The 22,510-nt window shown below is 36.5% G+C and overlaps 1 protein-coding gene across 9 annotated transcripts in view; it reads left to right on the top strand.

Moving 5' to 3' along the window:
- The first annotated feature begins 267 nt into the window (after positions 1-267).
- The window catches only part of AXDND1 (axonemal dynein light chain domain containing 1), a 63,375-nt gene continuing 41,132 nt past the window's right edge, over positions 268-22,510 (top strand). For 5 of the 9 annotated variants that reach the window (XR_005656973.1, XR_005656972.1, XM_039881364.1 and 2 more), the window contains exons 1-11: positions 268-581; positions 921-1,108; positions 2,426-2,598; positions 3,019-3,122; positions 5,397-5,517; positions 5,880-5,965; positions 7,873-7,929; positions 9,160-9,262; positions 10,818-10,939; positions 18,738-18,878; positions 19,550-19,654. Coding sequence is in view for 7 of the 9 variants with exons in the window: in XM_039881364.1 (XP_039737298.1) it covers positions 1,027-1,108; positions 2,426-2,598; positions 3,019-3,122; positions 5,397-5,517; positions 5,880-5,965; positions 7,873-7,929; positions 9,160-9,262; positions 10,818-10,939; positions 18,738-18,878; positions 19,550-19,654 (1,094 nt within the window). In the remaining 2 variants the exon portion in view is untranslated. Of the gene's footprint in view, positions 660-920; positions 1,109-2,425; positions 2,599-3,018; positions 3,123-5,396; positions 5,518-5,879; positions 5,966-6,273; positions 6,364-7,872; positions 7,930-9,159; positions 9,263-10,817; positions 10,940-18,737; positions 18,879-19,549; positions 19,655-22,510 lie in introns of those variants that run through there. The other 4 variants (XM_039881363.1, XM_039881365.1, XM_039881367.1 and 1 more) reach the window with 4 other exon arrangements.

Here is a 22,510-nt window from a genome sequence, read left to right as displayed (position 1 = left end):
GCCTTCCCCGTGCTCCAGGGGGCGGTGCGTAGTGTCCAAGGATGAGTTGATCGAGATGCCAGGACAGGGGTAGCATCATAATAAAGCCTCAACTGATGGCAATCCAGAGTTTTTGATTATCCTATTTCCCTCTGAATTTGGCTTTAGAAAAGAATGCAAAACAAAAAAAAGTGGGTAGGATGCTTGTTCAAATCCGGCGGCGCATTAGGTAGCGAGCCCGAGAGCTCGCCCTGGGGGAGCGGGACAGCGGCCCGGGCCACCGCCGGCGCCTGCGCACTGTGCACGAGGCCCCGGGCTCAAATACAGTCTCGGGCCCCGTGAGGACGGTCTGATGAAACATTTTTATTCTCCATCGCTGCTGAACCTATGCTGCGATGTAAAACACATCGAATCCCCGAGAGACCGTTGAGATATTTTCTTAGCTGTCCCCTGCCCGCCCCCGGCACCGCCGAAGGCAGCCCCCGCTGAGAGCGGCTAAGGCGCGGGTCCTGGGTTGCTATGACGACGCGCAGACGTCCGGGAAAAGGCGAGGTGGCAAGATGGGTGGCGGGAAGTACAATTTGCGGGTACAGGTTGCAAGTGTACGTGTCCCATCACTTCTGAGGCAGAAACGGTGCGACCGCTGCCCGACCGGACTCCGTGGAGCTGGCGTGCGCGAGGTCGCTGCCCGCGGGGACGCCGGCGACGGGGACCGAGCCGACTGTTAGTGCGGGCGGGCGGTGGCCCGGCGCTTCCTTCTGCGCCTGGGCGCACACCCTGACACACCCGCAGGCTTCTTAGTCGCGTCATGTGACCTCAGGGAACACAGAAATGTCCCCAAAGGCGGAAAACCCATGCTAGATGAATTATGGCCTCCGATATTAACACAAACTTTTAACGTGTCTCCCCGCTCCTCCCCCCCACCTTTTTTTTGCTCGCAGGTCAGTTTGGCAGCTCTGCCCCACGTGCTGCTGATTTGTGTCTAGGTTAGCTTTCTGGAGGGATATTTCAGATTGCTAAAGAGAGTGATAGGAGGCTTTGTTTACCATGTCTCACTCGAAAACGCCCTCCGCGTCGGCACGTGAGGACAAAAAATTTAAAAAAGTCGCTGTATCCAAGGAAGAGACAGGTAAAGTTCATAAAGAGTCCCGCAGGCATAAATAATCATGGCCATAGAAATCACGGTCCGTTCACCGTTTTCCTTCATTTGAAACTTCAGGATACTTAACTTCATTTTCCTATTACACTCGTTGCAGTAAAATCAAAAGCTATTCCTTTTATAGTATTACCTATTTCAATATTCCACCTAAGGACTGTAAGTTTTTTTCACACGCTGATGATTTTTTTGTTTAAAATTAACCCTACTTTAAATACTAGTGGTTGTACGAACAGTACTTTCTTTGGTATCTTGTAAAGAACCGGTTTGTACCAGATTTTAGTAATTATTCTACATGAAAATAGTTCCTTATTTCAGATTTTCATTCATGTACGGATAAATGCAGATCTGTACTAGAATAAGAGTCATCTGGACTCATTCCTCCCCCCAGTATGTTAAAGCTTCCCTTCAACTCACCATCTAGTTTTTAGGGGAAATTGTGCTAATGCCCCACCTAACCTTTTTCTTTTCTGTTTCCTCTGATACTCTGACTCCATCTCAAACTTTCAAGAGCTAGGGATTTGGTAATGTGAACTTCAGAGGTTTTAATGGTGATCAAAGCATGATACCTACTTGGAGAAAGAAACATAAACCATAGTATGTGAGGGGCATAGATTAGTGGAGAGGTCTTTAAGAGTGACAACCTGATTCTTGACTGACTTCATAAAAGACGTTTTCCTGTGTTAGCCCTACTCCTTATTTATAACTCCTCTGCCCTAGTCAAGCTGTGTAGACCACTCTTTGCTCTTTTCTCTACCGGTTTGCTCTGATTACCCACTTTGTTCATTTCCAGCAATCCCAATTCTGCTTTTACCTTTAAACCCAGTGCCGATCCCTTCCACTCTACAAATGCCCCAATTTAATGCAATAGTTCTTATCTTTCAACTTATATAGAAAAAATACTAAATGATGTGACAGTTTTGAGGAGAGGAGGTTTCTTTTGTCATTTGCACATGGAAGAGAAAATAGACACATTCCCACCATCTTAAGGCTAATCCAGTTAATTGAGCAAGTGAAGTGAATTTAATTTTTAACTTTGATTTTCCAGTAATGGAAGTTTATCTTTGTACCTGAGTTTTTGAATCTGTGTCTGATTTAAGTATGAGTAGGGCAGGCAATATGAGTTTCTTTTAACTAGATGATTTTCAGTGTTTTAAGTATTGTTATTCTTAGCAATCAGAAGAAGTCTTCCTCTTTAGAAACATATAAAAGATTGATGAGGCAGCTTAGGAATCTCCAACCAACTCCAAAAAAACCACGGTAAGCTTTTCTTTCCCATTACTTTCTTAGGACTTCCTGAGCTAAGGGAGAAAAAAAATATGGTGGATCGTTCAAAACCGCTTCCTACTTCCCTTCAGAATGAGTTTATCCCTGAGGAAGTTCTTCTTTCTCTGACTTCTGCAGCCTCTGCTGGTCCTTGTCCTGAAAACTTACTGCCTCCTAAGAAAATTAAAACCCCAAAGGTGTGTATATATATGTAAAGTACTTAGAAACATTTATCCTTTTGATATCCAGTTCATTATGTATGTATTGAACATATGTTATATATTCCAGGCTGTCTTAAAATTTTTTAAAATTAATTTACTATATTGAAAACTAAAATCTTTTGCACATATTTCCAAGGGAATACTCGAGTATTTCCATTAACCTGTTTTTATGCGATTTACCTAAATGATCACTACTACTATTAGTCTTGATGTATTCTTTCACTATTAAATTGTTCTAGTATCAGTCTTTCTCCATAGGATTGAATAAGAATTTTGCTTTCCCTTTTTTCTGTAGAGTAAGCAAGTCCCCTTAATGTAAATACTCAAAACGATTCAGAAAATTTAATTTGACTAGTGCGCCCTCTGCTGTGCATTCGCGTTTTTGCTTTTTCCCAGGGCACCCTTCCGCGCCCCGTTGACCACGTCTGGCATCACCCGGTTCGAAGGAATAAGTTCAGATACCTGATTGACCATCCCGTTTCCCTAACGGGAGCCGGAAGGTAAAGAAAGAAGATGAGGGGCGGGGAGTTAGATGCAGATGAATAGAATCATTTTCTCATTTCATATGATTTCGTTGAGAGGGGCAGAATTGGAAAAATCACAGAATCAAACATTTTAATGCTTGCAGTATCTTTGATAAATCATGGTATAATCTGAAGAGGGCACAGGACCACCTTTTTGTGTATACTTATTATAAGTAGGATGGCAATAGGTGCAGGCTGCACCAACTTTGAGTTTGTTTAAGTTTTCTTTTTGCATGCCTTTGTGCAGCTGTCCGCTTACTCTCCTCTTCCTTGTTGTACCCTAGTACAGCAGGACCAGAGAGGCAGGATGATTTCAGTGTCTGTTATTTGTACATCTGGGAAGAGCCAGGTAACTAGCTTCAAGATGTGGAAAACCTTGAAAAACAAGTGCTTAATCCCTGGTTTTCCTCAGAGCGAACCCTTAACTTGCACAATATTTCAGATCAAATCGGCAAATGCTATTTGAAGTTTTTATATAATTTCTCAATTATATAATTTCTCATTTTCCATATATGGTCTCTTTATCAATTTACTCCCTGCCTGCTTCTTACTGAAATGTCACTTCATTGGAAAGAAATGTTTAAACTTACTAATACTTGGGTAAGTTATTTAGTCTTTCTGAGTTCCATTTTCTTATTTGTAAGAAGGGAATAATAGACTTCCTCCATTTTGTGTACCTCCCGGGAGTATAGAAAGAACAAATGAAATAACAGATAGAACACTTGTAACACTATACAGCGCTATTTAATTATAAGGCGTTATTATTCAGCTTTATCTCAGTGCTAGAAAAAGTGGCAGAAACTTAGGCGTTGACTTTTGTGTCCTCTAGCTTTAGTGTCGTGAAGTATCTGTACTTTATTTCATGCCTTCAGATCATGGTTATAATTATTAAGAGTAATAATTAGTAGTTATGAGATGTTTGAAATATTTCGAACAATAATTAGCTATATCTGAAAGTGGCAATAAATTACCATTAAAGTTTTAATATCAAATGACTTGTGACTTATGTGAAGATCTGTATGGTGGTAGACAGGGTTATGGCCTCCCCCCAAAATGTTCTCCCTGTAATCCTTGGAATCTTATATGACAAAAGGGACTTGGCAGATGTGATTAAGGTTAAGGACCTTGAGGTGGAGAGCGTTCCTCAATTCTCAGAATGGGCCCAAACTAATTGCCTGAGTCTTTAAAAAATGGAAAAAGAGGGCAGTTGAAAGGAACGTCAGAGATGAGACAGCAGGAAGAGGACAGATTCGAAGCAGGAGAGAGGTTCAGCCTGCCGCCGCTGGCTTTGAGGTCGGAGGAAGGGACGGCACAAGCTAGCAATTGCCATTGGCCACTGGAAGCCAGAATTGGCCCCCAGGGTGTACCATCAAGGAAACTGGGGTCTCCGTCTCAGAATTGCAAGGAACTGAATTCTGTTAACAACCAAGATGACTACCAAATCCTCCCCTAGAGCAGGGGTCCCCAACCTCCGGGCTGCGGACCTGTGCTGGTCCGTGGCCTGTTGGGAACCAGGCCGCACAGCAGGTGGTGTGTGGTGGACAAGCGAAGCTTCATCTGTATCTGCAGCCGCTCCCCAGGACCAGCATCACTGCCTCAGCTCCACCTCAGACCATCAGGCATTAGATTCTCATAGGAGCACCGGTCCCTGGTGCCAAAAACTATTGGAGACCACTGCCTTAGGGCATCCAGAAAGGGACATAGCCCTGTCAGCACCTCAGTTTTATCTCAGTGAAGCCTGTGTTGGACTTCTGACCTATCAAGCTATAAGATAATAAATGGGTGTTGTTTAAGCTGCTAAATTTGTGTAATTTGTTTTGGGACCAGTAGAAAATTAATACATATATACACAATTAATAGTATTATTCATAACAAGAGGTAACTTGTCTAACAACCCTAAACATTCAGAGCAAAGCAGTAAAATACAAAACAACCAAATAGCCCCTGAGTAGTGTCTTTCGATAGCTCTATCAGGCAGAGTTCAGTGTAGGAAGTAAAGCACTCTAGATAGTTTAAGCAGGAAATTGAGTATTTACAAAATTGTTGAAAGGGATGTAATTGAAAAATTATAAATATTCAACTATAATTGAAAAAAAAATTTTAAATCGTTGGGAAGGCTGAAGTATGGGATAAAGATAAAGTTTTGTGCTCCTTTTTATCCATGAGAAGGAAGGATGTGGACCTTACCCACTGTCATCCAGTAGCCAGACAGAAAATCGATTTTGTCAATATATTTTTCTTATTTTTTAGAGATATTTCTTTTCTGTATGATGTTAGATATGTTAAAGGAGAGACTAAGGAGAGTGTCCTTTGTCCCCCACATTCAGACCATTCATTACAGCCACGGGATGGTGTCATTGTGCCTCGTAAGGTAAATAAAGTATTTGACTAATAATTTCCTTGTCTCTCCAAGTTGTAGAATTCTTGTATTGGGGATGTTGCTAAGGTGAATTGTAAATTCCTATTGGATTTTAAAGAGCCAATGGGTTTCTGAGTGGGATACCTGTAACTAATACTAACACCGAGGTTAATCTTTAATTCATGGTTTTGTTTTTAATGTGTGCTCTGCTAAAAGTTTTTTTACTACTTACTACGTCCCATATTACTAATATTATTATTTTCCTAATCAAAATCTCTTAATAGATAGTATCTTTTTGGGACAGGAATTAGGGTGTGTGCAATTCAGTTTTCTTTCATCTACTAATGTTTTTATACTTATTCTTTCTTTTTAAGCCAAAGAAAATAACAGATACTTTGATTCCTGAAGAATTTCATATTGTGTCAAATACAGGAGTTTCAGGTTTGGAGTGCTATGATGAGTGAGTACTGAATATCTGACAAGTTGAACTGTTTCTTCCTTCCCACACATAGAGGAACTTGAGAACAGGTCATTCACGTACCTGGGCAATATCCACACTGAAATGAGGAAACGTGGCCTACCGTCCGGATGCAATTTAAGGAAATCAATTTAAGAACTAGTGAAAAAATCTTACTTGAGAGAGTCTGGGATTTTAGTGATTAAATTGTTCTGTCTTTTCTTACTGTTAAATTTCGAATTAAAAAAAAAATGGATCTTGTTCTGAATGCTCGATTATGCCTCTTGAGGAATGGTTGTGAGCAGTGACCACATTGATAAAGGAGAGTAGCCCTTGAAGCTGGATTCTCATAATGCCTGGTTGTCGGGCTCAGCTCCAGACCGCAGACTCTTCGGCTTCAGGTTTCCCTGATTCCTATTTATGGGATTGAAAATTGGATCTTGCTTTTATTTTCCAAAACAACACTTGAATGTTTCATGGTTTAAAAAACTAGTTATAATAAAATATCCAGAAGCTGTCACTCTTTTTACCTTATCCAGTATGTATGTTATATAGCATCTCCTTATGATGGTGCGTTTCAGAACAGTATTTGCTAAAGAGAACTACATTTTGGGGGTAACTTTTAATTTTTATATAATTTCAAAATTATAGAAAAGTTACAAAAATAGAACAAGGAACTCCCATGTACCCTCTATCCTGATTCACTAGGTGCTTCATTTGCTTTAATACACGTGTGGGCATACACGCGCACACACGCGCGCACACACACACACACGAGCACCTAAACTATTGAAGAGTAAGTTGGAGAGACATCATGACCCTTTACCACCAACTACTTTAGTGTATATTTCCTAGCAACCCATTAGTTTTAGTTCTTTTTTGATGACTTTTTTAGCTTTATCATTTCTATATTTATTAGTTGGCATTTTACCATACGGACTCATGGATTTCTGTTTTTTTCAGTGGATTATAATTCTTTACTATCATTATTTATTTTGATGTTCAAAAATTTTCAGATCTGGGCCAATGCCAGCTCCTTTGAGCTGGCTCTTGTGTTCCTTAGGCATGTCCCCATCATTCTTTGAAGGTTCTCTTATTTTCTAGCTCAATAAGATTTCTAGGTTCATCTTGTATTTCCCAACTGCAGCTCTGGGATGAGCTCTGAGTCTCTTTTCCAAAGAGTACTGATTCCTTTTGATGGAGACTGGTACTTAGAAAGCAAGATCTGGGTGCTAGGTGTGCTCATTGCTCTTGGGCTATCACTGCTTCTAGTCCTTCTCTCACACTCTATTTTGCAACTTTATTTTGAGTCTTCATATCCCCTTGAGACTTTTCACTCATCTAAATTTGGAAAATTGAACTATTAACCAACTGTGTTCCAGTAGCGGGCAGAACCAAAGGAAATGCTTATTAAGAAAAAAGATATATAAATAACAATGAATTTAAAGATTACCTTGTGGTTCTCATCGTGATACTCATTTAGGTGTAGACAAGCAAGTCCAGAGGACAGATATGGCTAGGAGTCAGGAAAACTGTGTTCTAGTTTCATCTCTACTTCTTGCTAATTTTATAACCTGTTTAGTCACTTAACTTTGTTGACTTCAGTGTTCTTAGAACATCCTTCCATCTTTGAAAAGGCTTTTTAAAAAATGAATTAAGGAAATTTTCATATTGTGATATATTTAGGAATATGATTAAATCTCCTTTACTAAAAAATGTTCCAGATATAAGTAGCTGGATGTCTGTAGATATCTAAGACTATTTAAGATCTTGTGTGCAAAATGGTGGACCTTTTGGTTGCCTTCAAGCTTCTCAATTCCATGAGGTCTTAATTTTATCATGTTGTAATATATGATAAACAGGCCAGATAATGTTCTTACAATAACATTTACCTGTCTTATTTATTGCAGCAAATATACTACTCTCCTCACAGATAGTGAAAATAGGCTATTGGTCTTCCCATCCATGTAAGTACAGTTTATTTTTTAAAGTGTTTTTTAGAAAGAATATACATATATATTCTTTTTGTTGGTACTTTACTACACACAGACACACATTAAAATGACAGCAGAAACCCAAGACAGTAATTACCTATAAGTCTGTCATCTAATCAGTGTTTTTTTTTTTGTCCAATTGCATATCATCTTAACAATCATTCAGTTTTACATATTTATAATATTTAAGCATTTAACATGCTTTTTTCTTACAGTTTTAATTCTTTATATTGTTTTTAAATTTTATTTTATTGTGGTTAAGAACACTTAACATGAGATCTGCCCTCTTAACAAATTTTTAAGTGTGCAGTACACTTTAACTGTAGGTACAGTGTTGTATAGCAGATCTGTAGAACTTATTCACCTTGCATACCTGAAACTTTTTGCCTGTTGATTAGCAATTTCCCATTTCTATCTCCTGCCAGCCCCTGGAAACCACTATTCCACTCTATGATTCTATGCATTTGGCTATTTTAGGTACCTCATGTAAGTGGAATCATTCAGTATTTGTCCTTCTGAAACCGGCTTATTTTACTTAGCTTGATATCCTCCAGGTTCATCTGTGTTGTTGCAAATTGTGGAATTTCCTTCTTTTTTAAGGCTGAATAATATTCCAGGGTCTGTATATACCACATTTTCTTTATCCATTCATCCATCAATGGACTTCTATATTATTTCCACATATTGTGACTAGTGCTGCAATGAAAATGGGCTTGCTATTATCTCTTCGAGATCCTGATTTCAGTTCTTTTGGATAAATACTCAGAAGTGGGATTGCTGGATCATATATAAAATACTTTTATATTCTACATTTAACCATTAATATTTCTCCATGTCGCTACGGTATTTTTTTTTTCTTGGACCCTTTTCCTCTCTTACATTGTGAAGTAACCAGTATTAACAGCTTGGTGTTTATCGCTCTATAATTTTCTGTGTTCTTACAATCATACACAAGAGGTATATAGAATTTGGGGAGGAAGGAGCATTATTTTCTTTTATGAAAGAAAGAATTATACTATTTTTATTTTTTTAAAGACTATATTACTGAAATTACACTGGATCAGTACTTATAGGTCTAATGCTTTAAGATACCATTAATATTCCATGGTATATACATCTTCTTTATACATATGATATTCTTTTTCGTGATTTGAGAATGACCTATTATGACACTAATTACATAATTCTGCCTTAATCTTTTAGGAAACCTAACAAAAGAATAGAAGTGGTCCAGCTGAATAATGTGATGGATACTATGCTAGAGAGGGCTGGTGTGGAAAATCAGGAATATACAGGGCCAACCAAGGTAATTGCGAAGCTCACTGTAACCTAGTGGTTAAAAGTGTGTACTCTGGATTGGCATCCTGGCCCTGCTATTTATTAGCTGGCGACCTTAGGCAAGTCATTTGTGCCTCAATTTCCTCATCTGTAAATTAGAGATGATAATAGTATTTACCTCATAAGGCTGTAGTAGAGATTAAGTGGCATAATGAATATAAAGGACCGAGAACAGTGCTTGGCATGTGGCAAACACTGTATATAATTCATTTTTAGTACCATTGACTCTTGAGCAACACAGGTTTGAACTATGCAGTCCACTTATATGTGGATTTTTTTCAGTAAATCGTAAATATTTTTTCTGATAATTTTCTTAATAAAATTTTCTCTAGGTTTATTGTAAGAATACAGTACATAATACATATAACATACAAAATATGTGTTAATTGACTGTTTATGTTATTGGTAAGGCTTCTGGTCAACAATAAGCTGTTAGTAGTTAAGTTTTTGGGAAGTCAGAAGTTATACATGGATCTTTGACTGCATGGGGGCTTGGTGCTCCTACCCCCATGTTGTTCGGGAGTCATCTCTATGATCATTACTGTATTTCATTGACTGCAATGCACCATTGACCTTTACAAGACCTTTACTATTTTACATACCAATAAAAGACACTGCCAATTAAATCATACTTTCTCACTACTTATAATTTTAATTTTGTGCTTAATGAAAGGGCCTTTTCAATCTTACGTAGATAAAGATTTCTTTCTGTATGAAGGCTATTTCTTTTTTGTTTTGTAAATTTTTATTTTTATAGAATTTGGAACTCATAGGTAGTTTCAACATAAGGCATTCCTATGTAACCTTTACCCATATTCGCCAGTTGTTTACATCCTGCCCTGTCTGCTTCATCATTCGCTCTTCCTCTCTACCTATCTCTATGTGTATAGTTTTTTCTGAACTGTTTTAGAGTAAGCTGGCAAAATCATGTTTCTTTACCACCAAACATTTCAGGATATACTTCCTATGGATGAGGACTTTCTCTTACATATCTATAATTCAGTTATCAAAATCAGGAAATTTAATATTGATATGATAGTCCATATTCAAATTTCAGATTTACCAGTCGTTCTTATAATGGCTTTTATAGCTATTTCCCCCTGTATTTCAAGATCTCAGGGTCACACAGTGCTTTCGTCATGTTCCTTTAGACAACTGTCATCTAAAAGAGTTCTTCGGTTTTTTTCGACCTTGATATTTGGAATAACACAGCCCAGTTATACTATAGAATGTTCCTCAATTTTGGTTCATCTGATGTATACTTATGATTAGGTTCAGTTTTTATATTTTGGGCAGATATTTACAGAAGTGATATTGTGACCTCAGTGCATCATATAAAGAGGGATAATGATCAGACACAGATTTTTAAAAATATCATTTTTGTATACATAACTTTACAAAGGAAAATGTAAGTGAAATAAATAAGGTGTTTCTAAAACTTATTTACATTTAGAATGCTTAACTTCTAAAATGGTTTTTACTGACAAGACTTTAACAAATGCTAATTGACTTACTTCTGCTAGATGCACAAATTACTACATATATTGAAGAAGGAACAGACCATTTACAATACTGTATTTCATGAACTTATTCGACAAGTCAGTGTGGACTGTGCAGATAGAGGAGAACTACTGTCCAAAATCAGGTTCGAGCTCTTACTGGAGAATTCCAGTTTCCTTCTGAATTTTATACTAGAATTATGTTTATATCTGCTTTTGAGAAAAATCACAAAAGTACACTTCTCTATTGATAATAAGGAGCCTAATTGTATTTCTATTGTATTTTCGAGAATAAACATATAATAGTTGAGAACCTCTTTAAGGTGATTTCTGTTGGGATGTTTGGCACCACATTCTTTTATGCTTGGGAGTGAAGTGTTATGCGAAATAGTGGAAAAAAGGATAGATTCTGCAGACAGACGGATCCGGTTTCAGATTATCATCTGTGTGTGACCTTGGTAAAAGTCTGAGCCTTAGTTTTCTCATCTGTGAGTGAAGATAATTTTCATTGTTCATTAATCATCAGTAATATTTATCGAATGTCTGCTTTGTGTCAGGCATTAACGTGCTTCTTAGGTTTGTGGCGAGATATAAATGAGAGCATAGAATTAGGTGCTCAGTACATATAATTATTATAGATGATGATGATAAATATTATTACTATAATTCTTCTTATGCCACTGATACTTTCCAAAAGCTGAAAGGAATAGTAGAATTAGAATACTGGGTTCAGGTTACATATCTGCAGCTTACTTGCCATAGAACCACAGGCAGATTACTAGATCTCTCCGAATATCTGTTTCTCCTGAATGAGCATTAATAATATAAATTTTCCCTTTTTGTCCACTGTCTGATTTATGGAAGCTGAGCCCCCGCATGTGACGGTGCTGAGAAACGAGGAGCAAAGCCATTAATAAAAGACCAATCAAGATTAGATACTAAGCAGTAAATTGTTGGAACACCACCAGGGGCTGGAGAATGCCAAATTAGAATGAGGATACAGACAGCTGAAGTCTGAGTTGTCAATCTCAGAACAAAGCCGGGAGAGATGGATGAGGAATCATGGCAGAGGAACTAGATGACTAACAGTGTATCCAAACCTTCTCCTTATGAAGAGTAAGTGTAGGTGGGACTCTGCCAGCTGATTTCAGGAGGTAGCTTCTCAGAGCCAAAATAAAGTGGGGTCCTATTCCAGGAAATCTAGGCAGAAAGAGACAGGCTGGCAAGGCAAACCCAAAATCCTTTAAGAAAAATTGAGTCAGACACCAGGGAGATAAAAAGTGCTAACTGGGGAGTTCCAGCGATAGAATCAGAGTAAGGCTTCACAGCCCAGAATTTAGAACAGGGTAAAGTTGGAGTGAGGACTACAAAGTCGGTGAGAATGGGCACGAGGTTTCAGGATGGTTGCACGGACCTTTATGGTGGATAGTGGAATGGTGAAACACTCCGTGGGTGCAGAATAATCGAGTGGCCAGCATTTTGTTTTGGTAGGAGCTCTTTTACAAGTCTAGGGCCCACCTTCAATGTGGCAGTCTTCTGTTGTCCTGAGCCTGGAGTCTTTTAGAGTCCTTCCAGCTTCGCAAGATTGTTATAAGGATTCAGTAGAAATCCCCAGGAAATGGTAATGCTGTGCGTGCCCTGGAAACGCTTGATATCAGCCTCAAACCTCCTCTCTCTGTTTGCGTGTTACTGTAGCTGCGTGCTCTGTCTTATTGAGTACTTTCTGATAAGTTAATGTGTGTCTCTGCTTCTCAGGCACCTGCTTCTCAGGCCTGTTGCTATAGAAGGAGGGTTTCATATGAAACAGCATTTCATAACAACTTTTTTTTATAGGAGGAAGAGGGTATGAGCTGAACAGGACCTTCACATTACACAAAAATGAGACTGCTGCTGTACATCTTTTTGGTTGACACTATAAATCTGTGGTTATTTTAATTTTTTTCCACTATTTTATTATGGCAATTTCCAAATACCCATAAAAATTGAATGAACCCCCATCCTGGATTCTGCCATTAACGTTTTACTCTATTTGCTTTACCACTTGTCCACCCATCTAGCCATCCTTCGGTTCATCCACCAATTTCTTCATAGTAAATTGCAGACATTAGTGTGTTTCTCTCCAAATATTTCAGCATGTATATCGTTAACCAGCGTTCATTATTTATTTGCCTTTTTTTAATTAATTAATTTTTTATGGTGACACTGGTTAATGAAATCCAGTAAGTTTCATCTGTATCATTTCTTTTTTGACTAAAATGTTTCACATACCGAAATGCATAGATCTTGTCTGCAGTTGTTGACTTTTGACAAATACATACACTTATATCACCCAAACCCTTATGAAGGATGGAGTATTACCATCATCCCACAAAGTTCCCTAATGCTCTGTCCCAGTAAATGCTCACCTCCATTTCTCCAGAAGTTCTGACTTCTTGCCATCTTAGATGAGTTTCACCTATTTAGGAACTTCATATAAATGGGATCACGTGGAATCTACTCTTTTAGGTAAGGCTTCTTTCACATAGCATGTGTTTGAGATTCATCTCTGTTGTTGCATGTATTGGTGTTTTGTTCCTTTTTATTCTGAGTATGGTATGGATGGAACAAAATCTGTTCCTTTATTGATGGACTCTGGGTTGGTTCCAGTTTTAGGCTATTAAAAAACCTACCATGAACATACTTGTGTGAATCTTTTTATAAAATGTATTTTAATTTTTTGAGTAAGTATGTAGGAGTGAGAATGCTGGTTCATAAGGTAGGTTTAATTTATTTTTATAAGAAATGGTCATACCTTTTCCTAAAGTGGTTGTACTGTTACATACTCCCACTAACAATGTATGAGTGTTCTGGTTGCTCTATATTTTTGCCAAAATTTGGTTTTGTAAGTCTTTTTATTTTTGACCATTCTGGTGGATATGTACTAGAATGTCATTATGGTTTTAATTTGCATTTCCCTGCCAGCTTATGATGTTGAGCACTTTTTCATGAGCTTATTGACCACATATTCTTTTTATGAAATGTCTGTTCAAATCTTCTGCCAATTTTTAAATTGTGTTGTTTGTCTTTTTATTATTGAGTTGTAGAACTTCTTTATGTATCCTAGAAACCAGTCTTTTGTCCTATATATATAATTTTATATTTTATTTACATATATTTTAATGTATTTAAATATATATATATATATACACACACATATATACATATTTATGTATTTAAATATATATGTATATATATACATATATATATTTACACACACACGCATACATACACACACACACACATACACACTTAATATTTTCTCCTGGTTTGTTACTTGCCTATTCATTTTTTATAAAATGGTTACCTGACTTTCTTGAAAAAAAAATTTTTTTAGAATAGTTTTAGATTTACCGAACAGTTGAGCAGATAACACAGAAAGCTTCCATATACTCCTCTCTCCTCTGTATATGGTTTCCCTCATTGTTAACGTTTTGTATTAACGTACATTTGTTATAATTAATGAACCAATATTGAAATACTATTATTAACTAAAGTCTGTAGTTTACATAAAGGTTTATTCTTTGTATTCTACAGTTTTATGGGTTTTGACAAATGTGTATTTTTGACCATAAAAAGGATTAAAGTACTGATACATGATATAACATGGATGAACCTTGCAAACATTAGGCTAAGTGAAAGAAGGTAGTCACAAAAGGATACATATTCTGTGATTCCATTTGTATGAAATGTCCAGAAGAAGCAAATCAAGACAGAAAGTAGAGAAGTAGTTGCCAGGGACTTGGAGAAAGAGGAATGGAGAAGGACTGCTAACAGGTACCATGAAGGGTTTTTGGGGGACGATGAAAATACTCTAGAATTAGTGCTAATTGTTGCACAACTTTATGAACTTACTAAACGGTATTATACACTTTAAAAGGGTGAATTTTACGGCACATAAATTATATCTCAATCAAAAAATTATGAAGTATTTGCAGACAGTCATTTCATCCCGAGTCCTCATTTACACTGCACATATTCCTTTGTGCATCGATTACACCTTATTTATGTAAGTATCATCTACCTTCCTGTAACTTCTGCCCTCTCATCCTAATTTTGTACTCTGGAAATACGCAGAATAAGTGCATTGTTTCTTTCACCATATAGCTCTTTAAGTATTTGAAAACAACCATTTTTGTCTTCCCTCTTATGCATTCTCTAATCCAGGCTAAACATCCCCAGTTTTATCACATTTTCTTAGTGAAGTATACTACACATGGAAAACACACCAATTAGTCAGTGTTGATTTCAAAATGGTATTATACAGTATCGCCACCATTACAGTATTATACAGAATAGTTTCATGGACCTAAAAACCTCCTATGCCATCACCGTCATCCCTCCTCCCATTCACCCATCCCTCCTCCATTCCCATTCCCCTGAACCATTGGCAACCACTGATTTTTTTACTGTCTCTATGGGAATGTCATACAGTTGAGGTCATACAATATGTAGTCTTTTCCAGAATGTCATAGAGTTGAAGTCATACAATATGTACTCTTTTCAAACTGGTTTCTTTACTTTCGCCTGAATTTTAATTGCTGAAATATTTCCTGACCATTATTTTGTGGAATTCCTTAAGTTCTGGACACCGTATCATTGTTTTTGAGAGGCTTATGATGTACTTTAGTGTAGTGTCCATCCTGTTTTTGAGCTTTTTTGATCTGTGAGTTTATATTTTTCATAAAATATGGAAGTTTTTAGGCTTCTTGTTCTTCAAGTATATTTTCTACTCTCTCCCCTTTTTGAGAGACTCCATTTATACATATATCAGGCCACTAATATTGAAGTCACATAGGTCACTGATGCTTTGAACATTTTTTCTTGTGTTTATTTCTTTTTCTGTTTATTTTGGATAGTTTCTATTATTGTATCTTCAAGTTCACTAACCTTTTCTTCTGAAATATCTAATCTGATTTTAATTCCATCCAATGATATTTTCATCTCAGACACTGTAGTTTTCATCTCCGAAAGCTCAATTTAAGTCTTTTAAACAATACCTTCCATGTCTCTACTGAACTTTTTGAACATATAGACTATAGTTACGAAAACTTGTAAAGTCCTTGTCTGTTAATCCTAATGTCAGTTCTGGGTCCGTTTCAGTTGATTGATTTTTCTTCTCATATGTGTGTTTTCCTTCTTGGTAATTTTCACTGGATGGCAGACATTATAAATTTTACCTTATTGAATGCTGTATATTTTTGTAGTCCTAAAAATATTCTTGAGCTTTGTTCTGGGACACAATTAAGTTACTTGAAAACAATTTGATCCTTTTGAGCCTTTAAGTGGGACCAGAACAGGGCTCAGTTTAAGGCTAATTATTTCTGAATACTACTGAGGCAAGACTTTTCTTTGTACTCTGTCCAATGCTTCATGAATCATAGTACAGTTTTTATAATCTGGCTAGTTGGAATGGGCCCTATAATTTCAGGCCATGTGTGAATGCTGGGGACTCTTTCTGATCCTTTATATGGTTCTTTCCTTGGTCTCAGGTAGTTTCTGCACATTTATACCCTGATCGTTACTTAGCTGACTTCTTGAGGGGAACCCTCTGCAGATTTCCAAAGGTCACTTCCTTTCATTGCTTGATATCTGGCATCTTGAAAATTGTTTCACATAGTATGTCTTTTTGTTCTTGTTATTGTTATTATTTCAGGCAGAATAGTAAGTTTAGTTCTCCTGGATCTCTTTTTAGAATTCCCATACCTATACCTATACCACAATCCTATGTATAGATTAATGTCCTTCATAAATTTTAGAAAATTATCAGTGATGATCTCTTCAGTGAATGTCTGTCCTCCATTCTCTCTGTTTTCTCTTTTTTGGAACGCTGGTTAGATTTACATTAGCTATTCTCTTCTGTGCTCTTTGTCTCTTAATCTCTTTTTCATAATTTCGGTTTCCTCGTCTCTGTGCAGCATTCTGGGTAATGTTTTTCCAGGACATCAATACCCTCTCTAATGTTATCAGTTCTGCTATAACCCATCTGTTGAGTTTTACAATTTGATAATTATATTTTTCCTCTAAGAGTTCTTATTGGTTTGTTTCCAGAGCTGTGTTATCATATTTAATAAGTTTTTTGTTGCTTTTCACTTTTAAAGTCCATCTTCATTTCTCAAATATTTCATGCATAGTTTTATATTCTAAATCTGATAATTCTAGTATATGAAGACCATGAGTATCTAAATCTACCGTTGTTTCTTCTGAGTCTCATTTATGATGGTTTATTCACATAAATATTTTGCGATTTTTGCTTGTGTGGCTAATATTTGACTAATCTTAATCATTAAATCCTCAGGATATAAATCATGGATGCTTCCTGAAGAGAGGGTTTGCATTTTCTCCCTTCTGAAATCCTGGCTCGATGCAATAGTTCCTACACTCAGGTCTCTTACTTTAAAGATGGTCCAAGATGTAAAACTGAAAGCAACAAACGAACAAGACAAACAAATAAACAAAAACTCGTAGATAGAGACGACAGTGGTTTCCAGAGGGAAAGGGGGAAAGGGGAGGTAGAAGAAGGTAAAGGGGGTCAAATATATGGTGATGGAAGGAGATTTGACTTTGGATGGTGAACACACAATGCAATATACAGATAATGTATGATAAAATTATATACTTGAACCCTAAATAATTTTATTAACCAATGTCATCCTAATTTAATTTTAAAAAACAGGAAAGGGGTAAGAAAAAAAAATAAATGAAGCTGGCCCAAGACTTAGTCTGTGAGACTCAATGTTGGTATTGAGATAATCCTGACCTTGGGTTTGTCTAATGAATACTGCTTACTACCTCTTACTCCATTCTTAGCTTATTGTTTTTGTTTTTCATCCCTAGCTACTTCTGTTTCTTCCTATGAGCCCGTTAATACTAAGTATGCTCTATCATGGATATAATTGTACTGTGATGGGAAAGCCCTCCAGAACATTTTGTTCCTGTATTGCCATGAGGGGAGGTCCTAAAGAAGGTGTTTTTAAGATTGATATTTCCTGATATATGAGCTGCATATTGAGCTGATAAATCCTCTTTCACTTTAAGTGTTTAAATAGGGATTGAATAATTCTGTCTGTGGTTGAGAGATTAAGCTAAACGACCATTCCAGCTCAAAGATACTATAATTCTGGGCTCTCAGGGATAGGATATAATACTTAGATCATTTTTAATATACAAGAAGACTATAATTTAATATACATGGTGACTGTAATTTATCACCTATGATCCTTTCCAAATTGTTTGGTTTTATTCAGAAGCAAAATAAATGACTTCTTTGTATTTAAGGTCTGGATTTTATCTATCTATCTATCTATCTATCTATCTATCTATCTATCTATCTATCTATCTATTTATGCATGCTCTGTCTTCCTAGGTGGTCTCTCATCCAAGTACTAACGGGGCCCGACCCTGCTTAGCTTCCGAGATCAGACGAGATCAGGCGCGTTCAGGGTGGCATGGCCGTTGACTTGTATTTATTTTTAAACAGGTGTCTTTTTACATTTTGGTCAATTTAGGAAAAGTAGTTTTATTCATGAATTCAACTATTTATAAAAATCCCACCGTATTCAAGGCACTCTTTTAGATGTTACAAATATGTAAATATATTAGATATGGTTCCTATCCGCATAGATTTTATAATTTAGAAGAAGAAAAAAGTCCTTATTTCGTTTTACAGCTCAGACGTTATATTCCAAATAATTATGACTTGTTAAAATTCTACACAATTCGTTCACTTGTATAAGCGAGGCAAGAATTTATACAGTCTAGATCCCTTTTATTTCCTATGTTCTTCCCACATATCTTTGTGAGTGTCTCTTCACTATTTCTTTCTCTAACGTTACTTTTTCTCACATATTTTTGCTCTTTTTTCCTTTTCTTCTGCATGATGTCTTATTTTTCCTCTTTTTCATGCAGAGAGCGGTATGTACAAATGCTCGACCAGATCGCCCGGCAAATGATTGATTTCTACAAAGATTTGGTAACCCAGCGAGTGATGGACCAGCGCATTTTAGAAGAACTGTACAATTTTAAGAATGTTATAGAGGAACTGACCAGGTAAAAACTGTGATTATCTTAAATAAGATAACAAACATCAAAGCCATATCTCTCAAGAACCTAAAAAATCTTCAGGGAAAGTAGAATGGTTAAAGGTTGGGGGTCTCTTTTGTTCTCTTTTCGCATTTAGCAAGAGAACAGAAAGGACTAGATATAGTTGTAGATGTAGACATTGAGAGTTAAACAGGTTAATGCAGAACTAGGGCTCTGTGTATTCAGTAGAGAAAACACTCTTGTTCTTCCTTCTAAGGGCTGTATCTTAATCAGGTTTACAGAACAGGGCTATGATTGTGGATGTTAAGGGTCAAATGCCAAAGAGAATAAGCATTATATAGCAGTCAAGGTTAGTAGCAACCTTGTAGCAAGTTGATTAGTGGCAAGAATGAAGAGGATAGGATAGGCATGTCAGAGGGTAGGACAGAGTAGTCTGGAGACCTTTCCTGTCAGCATTTACCTTCACTCCATTCTAGAGGATCTTTTTGCCTTTTCTAGCCAGCCTGATTCCATCCAAATGTACATAGATTTACTGATTTGGTACGTAAGGTAGAAGAACTAGGAAGAGCTGTACACAGGATAACTGAGAATATTCCTGAGTATAAATATGATTTCTTGGGTAGAAACTTTTTGGAAATCTTCAACTATAACTATAAAATTTCTTTGCTTTATTTTAGGGAGCTGTGTTTGGTTCGGGCACATGATAATAAATTAACAAAGGAAGCAGAGAAAGCCCACAAAGATTTGGCACAAGCTCTTTTAGATGCCGAAAAGAATGCCAAGTGAGTTACCAAATGTTAGCTCCTATGTCATACTTGCTTCACACTTTATTTCAAAATTTTATAGAAACATTTGAAGTTTTTTTTATTACAACAGTGTAAAGTTTATTATATATATTAACTCTTCTGAGCACTGTTGTAACATACATCTTACAAATGTCTTCTCATGTGAGAGTTTTTCAGAGCTGTATACCTAGTAGTGGAGTTACTCGGTCATAGGATATGCATAGCCTTGTCTCGCTAAATGTTGCCAAATATTCCACAAAGTGGTTATTCCAGTATATTCTCTCATCAGTGTATGAGAGTTCTCTTTTGCCCATATCTTTTATCATTTGGGTGAGTACGAAAAGGTATCTGTTTTTTGCTTGCTTTTTCCTAATTAGTAGTGCGAATCTAATTCATTTTTAGATTTCAGTGAATCTACTTTGGTCCTAATTTTTATTCTATTTCAGGGGTTAGCAAACTTTTTCTGTAAAGGGTCAGATGGTGAAATATGGTTTCTGAAGCAACTACTCAATCAACTCTGCCTTTGTGACATATGCCATTGTAGTACAGAAGCAGCCAAGGACAGTTCTAGAATATGTCTGTGTTCTAATAAAACTTTGATTTTGTAACATTTTCATGTATAAGTGGAGTATTATTTTCTACTGTTTTTTTAACTATTAAAATATAAAAAGTAAAATTAAATATGTAAAAAATTTTAAAAATTAAATTCTTAGCTCATGTACTATATAAGAAACAAGTTGTAGGCCTATATACCCACAGGATGTAGTTTGTTGACCTCTATTTTATTTCATTTTCTGTTAGAATTTTAATTACTAGAAGCTCTTGAGAATATGTCAAAAGATATATCTGATGGCATTTTAAATTTTTTTATTTAGTCAATTAAAAATGATAGACGCAGTACATGTACCTTATAAGAAAATTAGAAAATACAACCAAGCAAAGATGAATAAAAAATATCAGTCTCATCACCCATAGATTACTGCTATAAACATCTTAGTATATATTCTTGTGGGTCTTTTTTTCTGTGTACATGTAAACACATGCATTTTTTTCAAACCACAATAGTATTGTATATACTATTACATAGCCTGTTTGTTTTTAGTCAACAGTCTACCTATTTCAATAAATTTTTACTTCATAAATTATCCAGGTCATATTAAGATTTTCCTAATTCTTTCCAAAATGTATTTTACATTTAGTTGTCCAAACCAATATCCAATCCGAACCACACACTGCATCTTTTTTTGTGTCCCTTTTAATTCATCATAGTCCCCTGCTTTTCTTTTTTAACTTGTTGAAGAGTGACTATATTTTTTAAATGTCAAGAAAAATACAAATATATACGAAATCTAAATAAAAAAATAGATTCTTACTTTTATTCTATTTTATTTCTTACTAGAATGAGAGGGAGGTACCTTGATCATTTTTTTGCCTACTGAATGTACTATTGTTTTCTATAGCTGATTGACCCTTCTTGTCTTAGTAGATAACTGTTCTACATGTCGTTTTCTATTCTTATACCTCTAATACTATCTCTTCGTCCTCTTTCTGAGTCGATGACCTTGCCTTCTAAAAAGTAGAAGCAAACAGAACTCACGTTCTCCTTCCTACATCTACCTACCCACCTGCATATGTGCTCATATATTGTCTTCCCTTCTCTTACTGTGGATGAACTGTCTTCCTCCTTTCTAAGGCCAGTCTCTCTATTTGTGTAGTATTATAACCCCTCTTACCTACTTGGGATATTTTCAGTAAATATTCTCTGTTTTTCTTATATCATTAATTTTTTCCCCTCTCTTCCCAATTAATTCCATCACTATACAAATAGCTATACTTACTCCCATCATAAAAACAAGCAAAAAACCTCCCAAGTCTCTTAGGCCACATAGCCCCTTCTAGCTTTGGCCCCATTTCTCTCCTCCCTTTACAGTAAACTTCAAAACTTTGTCATACTCATTATCTCCATTTCCTGTCTTATTATCACTGGAACCCACTCCAATTAGGCTTTCGGCCCCATCGGTCTACCAAAATGTCCTTGTTAGAGTCACCAGTAACTTCCATATTGCTAAATCTAAAGGTTGATTCTCAATTCTCATTTAACGTGACTTAGCAGCAGCACTTGCTTTTACTCGAAATGATGTCTTTCCGTATATTATACTCACCTAGTTTCCCTTCTGCTTTACTGCCAATTCCTTCTTACTCGTATCCCTTGCAAGTTCCGTTTCATCAGTTTCTAAATGCTGGAGTGCTCATTCCTTGGATCTTTGCTCTGTATATACTCCTTAAATGAACCCATTTGGTTTCCTGGCTTTAAATGCCATCATCTATAATCTCAACTAACAGATTTGTATCTCCAGCTTTACCTCCTCCACAAATTTGTGTCCTCAGCTTCAAATTCCTCCCTGAATTCCAGACTTAGGTATTCAACAGTCTTAACATTTCTGCTTAGATGCCTAACATTCCCAAACTGAATTCTTGTTCTTCCCCTGGAACTTACTCTTTCCATCCTCTTTTCCCATTTCAGTTAGTGGCAACTCCATCCTTCGAGTTTCTCTGGCCAAAAATCTTGATGTCATCCTTGATCCCTTTCTTTCTCTCACATCTCACATCTCTTCATCCGGAAATTCTACAAATCTCCTTTTGTTATGTATGCAAAATCTTTACCAGTTTTGCTGCTGCCATCTTTATCTCTTGCCTGGAGTATTGCGGTAACCTGCGAATGACCTTTTACCTCTGCCTTTACACTACTGTAATCTGTTCTTCATACACTAGCCAGTGTGATCTATTAAAAGTTGACTCGAATGTCATCTCTCTGCTCAAAATTCTTAAGTACTTCCCCATCTTATTAAAAAA

Source organism: Pteropus medius, unplaced genomic scaffold (genome assembly GCF_902729225.1).
Source record: "Pteropus medius unplaced genomic scaffold, Ma_sr-lr_union100, whole genome shotgun sequence".
In the NCBI taxonomy this organism is placed as follows: Eukaryota; Metazoa; Chordata; class Mammalia; order Chiroptera; family Pteropodidae; genus Pteropus; species Pteropus medius.
This window is presented reverse-complemented; position numbering and strand designations above follow the sequence as displayed.